Here is a 12,369-nt window from a genome sequence, read left to right on the forward strand (position 1 = left end):
GACGGTACAACAAAAGTGTCTTTCAAATCCAAATAAAAACCAGTACATAATAACAATCTAAAATGTCCTATAGCTTCCACTTCTACCGATTTTCCATCGCCAACGTAGATGTATCTTTCAACATAATTAGGCTTTCGGTAGCTCAGGCAACCCTACATTGAAACACTGATGTTAGAAGTTGAACCGGAGTCTAATCACCAGGTGTTTCCAAGTACTGAAGTTAAATTGACCTCATAACAGACCAAGGTAAGAAATGTACCTTTCTTAGCACGTCAGGCGTGATACTTTACACATTTCTTCTTTTGATGTCCAGTTCCTTTGGTAAGACCAAATGAATGAGCAAGTCTTCCGACATGTCAAGCTTAAGGGCCTTAAGTTTTGAAAGGATATTGGACATTCCCATAATGTATTCCCTTATGTTTCCCTTGCCTTGATACCTCATGGAAATCAAGTTCTGTAACAGAGTACTTGTTTCCGCCTTATCGCTCTTTGCAAAACGCTTTTCAATCTCAGCAAGGAAATCTTTGGCACTATTTATCTCATCCGAGATAGTACCCCTAAAGACTTCTGGAATGCCGTGCTTAATAATCATCAGACCCATGCGATTAGTGCGATCTCACTTCTCATAATCCTTCCTCTCTTCAGAGGCACTGGATTCCGAAGGAGAAGGGGGTTGCTCTACCCTTAATGTATAGTCCAGATCCATGCAGCCAAGAACAATTTCCATGTTCTCTTTCCAGTCCTTAAAATTTTCTCCATTAAGGACCGGAACTGAATTTGAATTTCCAGATATAGAAGCAATTGATGTAGCTAAATTAGACAAAAGACAAAATATTAAAATATGCTCATTAACTCCGTGTATTAAATCCTATTATTAAAAGAGGAATAAATAGAGCACTTTCAGTCCTTTCTCGTTCCAGTCTTTCCTCTTCTTACACACAAAATGAAATGAGCTCATTCAGAGTCCATTTCTCCCCTTGACAGTTATAAGATATCTTAAACTGACTGAATTGTGCAGGAAGGGAAAGTAAGACCAAATGTATGAGTAAGTCTTCCGACATCTCAAGCTTAAGGGCCTTAAGTTTTGAAGCAATGTTGGACATTCCTATAATGTATTCCCTTATGTTTCCCTTGCCTTGATACCTCATGGAAATCAAGTTCTGTAACAGAGTACTTGTTTCCGCCTTATCGCTCTTTGCAAAGCGTTTTTCAATCTCAGCATCTTTGGACAGTGATATTAACTGCAAGTGGTACTCCTATTGTAATGATCAAACATTTATAATAAGACATGTCAACTGACGAATCCCTCTTTTGAATGACTCATCAGTCACATGTATAAAAATTTAGAATTATAATATGTTTATCATCACAGGTGTGTATGATCTTCGGCCAAATATTAACTTTCCTTTGGGCCAGCTAATACTCACATGAATAATCATACACACTTACATCTAATATTCCTTATGAGTTATATCCATGAGAGAGGTCACTTTGGCGACATTTCACTTCAATTGGCTCACTTGAAATAACAGATAACTTAATGGACAATCAAATAACAATTAAAACCAATGCACAAAGATACCAAAGCCCCATAAATCTTATTGTACTCTCGCTTGGGGGAGGTACTCTCGCTTAGGCGAGGTACTCTCGCTTGGGTGAGGTACTCTCGCTTGGGCTCAATAGAAGACAAAGCTTATGTCCAGTTCTCGCTTGGGCGAGGCACTTTCGCTTAAGCGAGAGCACTGAGATAGAACACGAACATTGCGATTTCTGCATCGCTGTTCTTTGAAAAATCACCTCAAAAAATTAACAAAACACCAGAAAAACATTGATTCATTTCGAATCTATACATGTGTACATGGAAAAGAATCAATTTCTATCCTAATCGATCCATGGCATAAACAAAACACCAAAACCGTAAATTAAACCCAAATTTGGGGAAGAACAACAAGAAACCTAATTTCACACATGAACCAAATTAGGGTGGCTCTGATACCACTCGTTGGAGAATATCTCCATCTATAATCCTTATATTGAATGCGGAAGTCCCGATGATCATGGCTTTGTTCCTTTAACACAATGTTTATGCCCATACATAAACCCAAATGGAACAACCATGATACAGAGCGAAGAAACCCCAATTGATTTCATGGTGAAGAGGAAGAACATATCTTGGTTAGCCATTTGGAATCTCGAAGGTATGAGGGTGTGATAATCTTCCAGATGTTAGAGCGCCTGATGGTTTTCCTTATGCTTCTCTAGAGGGGAATGAGAATGCCAAAGTTGAGTCTTGAACCTTATGATGAGAGTAATGATAAGATGAACCTTATGGAGTTGTGGATGGTGTGTTATCCCTTATGGACAACTCCTCACATATTTACTTTATTCTCATCAGTCTACTCGACAAAACTTGTTGCTCTATAAATGGGGACTATAACGCGTAAAAGTAACTCCGAAGCGGTTACTACTTAAGTTGCAATAATTCTGATTAAGTCCCTTCATCAAATCAAAAATTGCCTGAATGTATCTACACTTATATTATTTCATGACACATATGCCCTAAGCCACCAAATTAATTCTTGAAGATCATTTTATATTTTGGCTAATTAAATAATGGTCATAACACAATTATAGAATTATATTTGTGGGCCATATATTGTCAGAAATTCTAACAAAGGAAAGTAGAAAATAAATGTAAAGTTGGTCAACAAGCAATGAACTTTAAAATACAACAACCATGCTCAAAGATTAAAACAAATACCCAACATGAAAAATCCAGTTGAATTGTGGCACAACAAAACCCGCAAAACAATAAAGTAACAATCTTTGTTTAAGATCAAATGAAAATGAGGAAAACCCAGAAAATGGTTTGAACTTTGAACAATTAAGGGGTGAGGAGGACTCACAGAGTGAGAAATAACATAGAGTGAGGTGAAAGAGGAAAAAGAGTTTAAGCTTCATGCCCCTGCAGTGTGTAATATTGTGAGAGAATGGAGAAAGGGGAAGCATTCAAGAAGAGAATGAAAAGGTGAGTGGGAATAGAAATGGAAGAAGAAAAAGGTTGAGGTGAATTGTGAAAGCCATGAATGGAATGGAATGAAAGTGAGTGAGTGAGTGAGTGTTTGAAGTAGAGAGAGTAGAGTAGAGCCCACACCATTGTTAACTACCGCATTTACTTCCATTCCTACAAACGTGTCAACCTCACACATGCCTCTAGCTTAAACCCGAACTCCCACCCATGGACAAGGGTCTTCAACTCATGTCAATCAAAATTAGGATGGCAAAATTAGAGGCATTGTGGCATTATGGTTGTAGTTTTTCATTAAACTCGGCAATCTTGTAGTCTAGTTTTATAATAGTTTTCCATATTACTATAGGCATTATGGTTGGAGTTTTTCATTAAATTCAGCAATCTTGTAGCCTAGTTTTATAATAATTTTCCATATTACTATGGGCATTATGGTTGGAGTTTTTCCTTAAACTCGGCAATCTTGTAGCCTAGTTTTATAATAGTTTTCCATATTACTATGGGCATTATGGTTGCAGTTTTTCCTTAAACTCGGCAATCTTGTAGCCTAGTTTTATAATAGTTTTCCATATTACTATGGGCATTATGGTTGCAGTTTTTCCTTAAACTCGGCAATCTTGTAGCCTAGTTTTATAATAGTTTTCCATATTACTATGGGCATTATGGTTGTTGTTTTTCATTAAACTCGACAATCTTTTAGCCTAGTTTTATAATAGTTTTCCATATTACTATGGACATTATGGTTGGAGTTTTTCATTAAACTCGACAATCTTGTAGCCTAGTTTTATAATAGTTTTCCATATTACTATGGGCATTATGGTTGGAGTTTTTCATTAAACTCGGCAATCTTGTAGCCTAGTTTTATAATAGTTTTCCATATTACTATGGGCATTATGGTTGGAGTTTTTCATTAAACTCGGCAATCTTGTAGCCTAGTTTTATAATAGTTTTCCATATTACTATATTTTTCTACAAATTCTCATACCTACAAGAAAGAAAGTGATATATGTTACTTGCAAGCCAATCACTAATAAATAAGGTATCATTTTATAATATATGTCACTTTTTTAGTAAGAAAATTAGTATGAGGATATATCATTTCCTTTCTACCCATGTCAAACTCGATATCCATATCATAGAGTTTTAATTTTATATCTATACTACATATAAAGGGAAAACATTGTCTAATTATCATGATGTAATTTCACTTTCCTATTTTACCCTTAAATTTTTGAGTTTCTACAAAAAACCATATAATCATATGTAATGATCACCACCATATTAATCACATCTCTAACATTATAATAAAACAAAAAGTTATAGCATAAAATATCCTCAATAAAAAACACAATATACAGTATACTGAATACAAAAATATTCTAATTATCATTAATAAATATATAAAATTTAAATAATTGACATTATAAAAGTATGAATATGGACCGGTAGGCACAAAATGTCTATCACCACTAGTATTATAATGTAACTTGATAAAAGGCATATCAAATTTTTATTTTGCTCATCGAGTTTCACATTTTTTTCCCTTTATACTCGGCTGGTAGAGTTTAAAGGATTAATTTTTGTTTAGTTATTTTTTAAGGAAAAAGTTTATAAAACCTCCTTAAACATTATGTGTTTTGCAAGTAGATACCGTAAGCTAATTTTTTTTTATAATTACTCTTTAAACTTTAACTATTATAGAAATTGATCCCTACATACATATAATTTTAAATTATTAGTAATGAAATTGGAATTAACACATAAATTGTATAAGGTTAATTGTTGTGAGGAAATGCAAACATCATGGATTGTTGCATAACCAACAAGTGTTTCAGGTCTCAAACCTGAATATTCAGCATAATATACTTGTGTTTATTGCTTCACAATCCAAAGTCTCTCAACTTCTATTTCTATGGACAACTTTATATCATATAATGTGTTAATTCCAATTTCATTGTTGTTAATTTAAAATTGTATGTATGTAGGGACCAATTTTACCAATAGTTAAAGTTTAATGAGTGATTAGGAAGACAAAATATTTTACAATGTCTACTTGCAAAACATTAAAGTTCAATGGGTTTGTTGAAATTTTCATTTTTTTAATAATTCCATTTAACAATAAACATTAAGTATCCATTCAATTACAATATTATTGAAAAACAAAATATATTACAAATTCCTAATTTATTACGATCTCAAATTTCTATTGACGATTTGTGTGATAAAGTGACAGTTAAAATATATGATTAGTTAAAATATAAATTATAATTATGATTCTATAATTAGTTAAAATATTAATTAGAGTTAAGATTCTATAATTAGTTAAAATATTAATTAGGTTTAGAGTTCTATAACTAGTTAAAATATTAATTATAAAAGGGTGATAATATGAGACATGCCTTCCAGGCAAGAACTATAGTATACAAATTTCATTACTGTTTTAAAGTAAGATTTTAGTAATATGAGCATTACTTATCGGGAAGACTCTAGTTTTAATCAACCACAAAATTCAACTATCATATCATTTTTAAGGGAATAAAGCTATCGTTCAAATGATAGGGAAAACCTTAATATGAAAAAAGTTCATGCTTAATGATTTAAAATCCTTATTATCTATATCTATCTATAATATATAAAGATAAAATATAATATAACTATCACCAAGGTATAAAAATTTACTTTCCTGTTTTGCCCTTAACATTATCTAATTTCTACAAAATAAATTATATAATCATAGGTGATCACCACCAATACATTAATCATCACTCTCATCTTAAATTGAACATTACAATCAAGAAAAATATAATATAAGATACACCTAATACAAAAAATATATTCTAATTCTTCAAAATAAATATATAAAAATGAAATACTTTATATTATACAATGTGGATCGACAGGAATTATTGCGAAAATAATGCGAAAACGTAAAATGAATATTGTGAAATTTTCTCATTAAATTGATCAAGACATGAAAATCCTTATTTATAGTGTAAACTAACTAGCTAGCTAACTAGCTAACAAATTAATAAACACATGTTGAAAAACAATTCAACATGTATTAAATATGTAAAATGTGTAAAATATGTAAATGTGATAGTTTTGTTCTCCAATAGCCCCTCAAGCTGGAGGGTAAATGGCAATGACTTCAGCTTGATAATTCAATTTGATATCGTGACAATGTAATGGATTAGAATCTCGATCCTAACGTGATTGAATTTTCTCAATCACTTGATCTTGTTGTTATTGATCTTGTTGTTGTTGTTGTTGTTGATCTTGTTGTTGATTTTGTTGCTAGAGGACTTAATATTTGTCCCGAAATTTGTGATAACTTCTTTTCTGGTATATTCTGAAACACGTGGGCTAACTAAATGAGCTTCTTCTTTCTCATCTTATTTGTTCTCCAATTGTGGCAGCAAAGATAATTGAGACCGGACACTCTCCAAGAATATGTTATTGTGAATAAAGTGAATGGTCAACACCATCAAGATGAAGGATATGATGTTGGTGTTGGTGTTGCAATGTTGAAGTTGAGATCAATGTCAATTTTAATAGAATAGTGATGGGGTATGGGCTGGTGAAGTTATATGTGATGGGTTGGTGGAGAAGGTCACTATAGTGGGGAAGATCAAGAGGAGAAATTGGTGATTCTGGTGTTGCTTCTTCTACATCATTATTATTATGATCCACCATAAACAAACTCAACATTTGATTCTTGCTTTCTTGGATTCCAAGTAATGCATTATCGGTAATGGCAAGACAAGCCACCTTGTTAGGAGAACTAGAAGATAATAATAATTGCTTTCTTGAAGTGTGGTGTCGATGAAGATGAATCTTGGAAGAGAGATATAATAATTGTAGAGAATGCGCAGCAGTAACCAAAGCCTAAAAGCTCTGATACCATATAGTGAAAATAATGCGAAAACGTAAAATGAATATTGTAAATTTTTCTTATTGAATTGATCAAGGCATGAAAAGTCTTATTTATAGTGTAAACTAACTAGCCAACAAATTAATAAAAGCTGTTGAAAAACAATTCAACATGTATAAAATATGTAAAATATGTAAAACATAGTAGTTTTGTTGTCTAATAGGAATAAAGTGACGGAAGAAACATTAATATGTACTATTTTTTAACAAGTGACGGAAGAAACACTAATATGTACTATTTTTAACCGTGTATTGTGTAATCATAGTATGACTTGGTCACTTCTACTATCTTATTAAGAATGGAAAGGACTGATATTATTACCATATTAGTCATCTTCCTTGCTTGACATTTGGAGTTTTTGGGATAAAATTGTAACACCCATTTTTTTCCTTAAAAAATAATACAAAACCCATTTTTATACACACACCTTTCACTGATATTATTACACACAACTTTCAAAAAGCATAATAATAAAGTTCAGCCTTTAAAATTGTGTATACCAAAGTTGAACACGTTTCAAATTTGAATTAAAGTCTGCCACATTTATTAGTTGTCCTCCTCTCTCCACCCTTATCACTTCCAGAATCCATTCATTTCTTCTTCTCTCATCTCCACCTTTATTATCTCCACCTTTATTATCCCATTTTTCCTTTAAAAAAATACAAATCCCATTTTTATACACACACCTTTCACATTTCAGATATTATTACACACACCTTTCAAAAAGCATAATAAAGTTCAGCCTTTAAATTTGTGTACCAAAGTTGAACACGTTTCAAATTTGATTTACAGACTGCCACATTTATTAGTTGTCCTCCTCTCTCCACCCTTATCACTTCCAGAATCCATTCATTTCTTCTTCTCTTATCTCCACCTTTATTATCTCCAACACACAATGACTATTCATTTCTTATTCATCTCCAAACCCCATACGTCTTAACTCTTATACCTCTTAACTGTTATACACATTTTATACATCTTCAATCATCTACTTAAGGTAACTGAGTTTTTGTTAAGGTTGTGTTTGCAAAGGTTTTACATTTGATCAATGGTAACTGAGTTTGTGTTAAAATGCCTTCAAAGGTTCTTCCTTTTTTTATTTTTTGGGATCATCATGTTACCTTTTTTGTCTATATTCTCATCTATATTCACATTTTTTGTCTTAAAAATGTGATCTTGAATATTCAAGATGTCAAAATTTTACCTTTGAACTATACTTGATGACATTTTTTACCAAAACTTTGACATTTGTATTCAAAAGTTCTTCCTTTTTTTCATTTTTATGGATCACCGTCTTAGTTTTTCCATATCCGATCTATATTTACATTTTTGTTTCTTAAAAATGTGACTTTCAATATATATTTGTTACATGCATTTGTGTTACGAAGGTCATTGTTTCTTCCTGTTCCAGCAATATATATTTTTAGGTCACTGTTTAATGACTTTTTGTAGTTGTTACATGCATTGGTCTTTTATACTTTGTTGCTTCAATATATATTTGTTTATAGGTTTTTCCCAATGTCATTGTTTGATGACTTTTTGTAGTTGTTCGCATATTTATTTATGTTTCTTGAAATATTGAATTTATGTTTGTTACATGTATCGGTCTTTGAAGGTTTTTGGTAAGATGACTTTTGTCATCTTCTTCCTTTTTCTAGCAGTGATGATATTTTCACATTGTTACCTTAAAAAAGTCAACTTTAATACTTTTTGCTATTCAATATGTATTTGTTATATTTCTCTTATTTGTCTTTTATAGGTTTGATGACTTTTTGTTGTTGTTCCTCATATTATTTTTTTTGAAGATGACATATTGATTATATATTTGTTGCATGCATTGTAGAAGTGATATACTCTCAAAGTTGTTCAAATTTTGTTGACCTCTTATGATATTGTTCCTGCAAATTTCTAATGACATACTTATAAATTTGTTGAATTTGTTCCATGAATTTTAAGTCACCTCTATGAAACTGTCTCTGATATTATACAATGCATTGATAATGACTTATTATTATGCATTATATTAAATGATGTGTATGAATTTGAAAAGGTACAGCATCTTTGGATTCAGAGGCTAGAATGTGTGAACACACAAGCAAAAGGAATCATTGACTTGGAATAGTTACTTTCACTTTCACTTGTAGTATAATCACTTGCGTAATCGTTTTCTCCATATGAATTCGGGTGCTTTGTTAGGTGCCACCGTGTCAAATTTACATGCATCGACGGGTTGAATCTTGCGTTGGCAAATTAAACCAATCTTTAAATCTTTAACTATTTCTATTAATAATTTAATTACAAGATTAGTCCACATAGAAATTAAAGAGAAAAATTATGTCGTACCACAAAAGTTTTTCACTCCGCGTGTGATTTATTCTCATTAGTTAAAAAATGTTAAGCCCTTTAATATTTAAATTCACTAAATCTAAATTATATTTTCCTAAACAATTAAAATAAGTAACATATGAATTAATACAATTTATGATATACAAATATGTGATCACCTAACAAAACAATTTATAGATTCTAGACTTAACGCGTTCCTTGTTTGGGGATATTTTTGGATGAAAGTAAAATGATTAGTGGAATTTTTAGAGAAGAGAGTTCGACTATGCACCAAACTTTGTAGTTAGTCTCTTTCTGAATCATGAGAGAATAAACAACCATGCATTAATGTTCCATAATTTATAGCCCACGGAATATAATACTATATATTGAGATTCAACTTTAATGATGCTCGCAAATATGGAAAAAGATGCCTGCGAGTATATATAAGAAAATAAAGGCCAAAACATGCATGTGTGGAATACAAAAATGTGTTTCTATGTTTTTTCTTCAACAAGAGTGGACATTATAGACTGGATATCTTCTATTTAGAAAAAGAAAAAAGAAAAATTTAGTATCTCATATTAGCATTTTATTTTTTATTTTCATAAAGTAGAGTATGTCTTTAGATGTATATTTTAGCCATATAAATAATACTATTATTCTATGGAATATCTTTTTCCAAAATGAAACAAGTACCTGAGAGATATTTTTTTCTTTTTAATTTTAAGGATAAGAGTACAATCTCATCATAAATAAAAACAACAAAAATGTCTTTGCATCTTGTCATTTCTTCAGTTTTTTAGAGTACTTCTATCTCCAATAGTGAATATTAGGTTGGTTGTGGAAAATGAGAGAAGAGAAAGAGAGAGGTGAGAAAGAAAAATGTAAAAAATATAGTAAATTTTTGTATTGTTTAATATGAGAGAAAGAGAAATTATAGATACAAATTTTTTAATGACAAAAATATCCTTAAAATAAAAAAAAATATGAAAGAGGTTAAAGAGGTTATTTTTGTCATTGTCTTCAACTCTCACTTTTTCCTTATATGTGAAGAGAAAAAGTTTTGGTAAGTCTCATATACTTTTTATTTCTCTTATCTCTTATTCTCTTCTCAAACAAATAAAAGAAAGATTCATTTCCTCTACAATTTCTCTCTCCCTAACTAAGAGTCCGAGTCCTCTAAGATCATCAGTTAGCTAGCTTCAGTTGTAGAGAGCTGTCTAAACATAATGAACAGTTATATAAAAAAGAGTATCAAATATCTTCTTATATTATAAGATAATTTATCCCCTTCAACTAGTATAAGTATGACATATATGTTATTTCGTTTAGTTTTAGAAAATGATGAAATATGACATATGTCATAATTTTAGTGACTGGATGAGATAACTTATCTCATTATACTAGAAAATACTTTATTTTCAATCATTATTAACTCCTGGATAAAAGTAATACAAACAAATGATGGATGATGGACCGACTATATATATATATATCTTTATATTGTCAGTACATAGATGTTACACTCTAACTCTATATGAGATTAGTATGTTAGGGAAACATTTTTATGAGGAGTGTAAAATCTATACATTGACACTGTAAAGATTTATATAAAGTCAGTGTATCGTCACTATTCATTTGTATTTTTTTTTTATTTAAGAGTCGTTCTGGAAATGAATTGGTAGATGTTGAAGTGTAAAAAATTCTTACACTTTCACTACGTACATTTTTTCTCTTTTATGATTAATAAATAATCAATTATGATTAATAAATAAATAGTAAATATATAACAAATTCTTACACTATGAATATTAAACAGTATCAAGATTACGTTTTTAGTTTTTCACAACATCACATTACAACCTCTCCTCTAGTAACAGAGCGAACCGAGTAAAACTCACTTTGGCTCAAGGAAAATCTTCCATGACCACGTTGAATGAAATAACTTCAACTTTCGGTCTACGTTTATAGTCCAGTACAAAAAAATTGCCTCCATGATCAGATATATGAGAATTATGCAAAGTGATAAATAATAATTCTGCATACCTTCATTTATAATGGTACAAGCTAGGCACTAACATTTACAATCAATATAAGTAGATAACTAAACTAACACTGGATCAGTTACAACTCACATAACTAATATTTCCAACCTCTATATCTTACATAAAGAAAATTTACAAAATAAAAAAAAATCGGGGTTCCTAAACTCAATTATGTACAAAAATACAAACCAATTAATTAATTAACCTCAGGAATACTCTGAAGCATAGGCCTCCAAGACCTATGGTTATGATTCACATGATATTTAGCATTTATCATACGAACAAGAACTTCTTCTGCAGAAGCATGTCTTGCACCAATATCATGTTTTTCTGTTCCTTTTCCTCCCAACAATTCTACTAGCTCCTTCTTTGAAATCATTATTGTTAACCTTCCATTGGCATCAGAAGAAGCTCTTAGAGAACCTAAAACCTTCTCCTTTTCCACTTTCTTGAACACATGATTAACTTCATCAAACACTTTATGCTTTGATGTCACAGAACCCCAATCCTCACCATCCCACTCCATTGATGAAGCCACCATGCAACAATTTCCCATATTTATTGATAAATCACTATATATATATGTATATGTATATATCTGCTAGTACTACCTATACCTAGCTTGATATCTTTGTTTATATGATGATATTTGTAAAATTTGAATGAGAGAGATGTGGGAGGTGCCTAGGTTATGGTATTTATAGGAGAGATGGGTGAATAATTGACCTATATATGGTTCTGAATTTAGAACTTAGATTATTTATTCATTCACGCAACAGTTGAATCTGGTGTCATGTATGTTCATGACAGCTGAAGAGATAAGCTTAATCTGTTGACTAAATTATTATATGGAAAATGAGATTTATGAATACTTATTCTAATGTTAGTGTTATAAAATATTATAGTAGGTAAAGATAGGATAGATGTATAACATGGTTTAATTGGTTAAGGAATAAAAAATACAAGCTTTCATTAAAAAAATACCAATTTTTAATTTATTAAGTATAGCACTTTAGCTCGGTTATATGTGACTAAAA

At 30.9% G+C, this 12,369-nt stretch overlaps 1 protein-coding gene across 1 annotated transcript; it reads right to left on the reverse strand.

Annotated features, from left to right (window-relative positions):
• On the reverse strand, nt 11,352-12,011 carry LOC109333700. The gene has a single exon (XM_019569252.1). It carries the CDS (start codon nt 11,886-11,888, stop codon nt 11,529-11,531), a length of 360 nt encoding a protein of 119 aa, XP_019424797.1. The 5' UTR covers nt 11,889-12,011; the 3' UTR covers nt 11,352-11,528.

Source organism: Lupinus angustifolius, chromosome LG19, assembly GCF_001865875.1.
Source record: "Lupinus angustifolius cultivar Tanjil chromosome LG19, LupAngTanjil_v1.0, whole genome shotgun sequence".
Classification (NCBI taxonomy): Eukaryota; Viridiplantae; Streptophyta; class Magnoliopsida; order Fabales; family Fabaceae; genus Lupinus; species Lupinus angustifolius.

Bases quoted from the DNA above. Each gene is read 5' to 3' on its own strand.
- LOC109333700 (XM_019569252.1), bottom strand. From the start codon at position 11,888: ATGGGAAATTGTTGCATGGTGGCTTCATCAATGGAGTGGGATGGTGAG.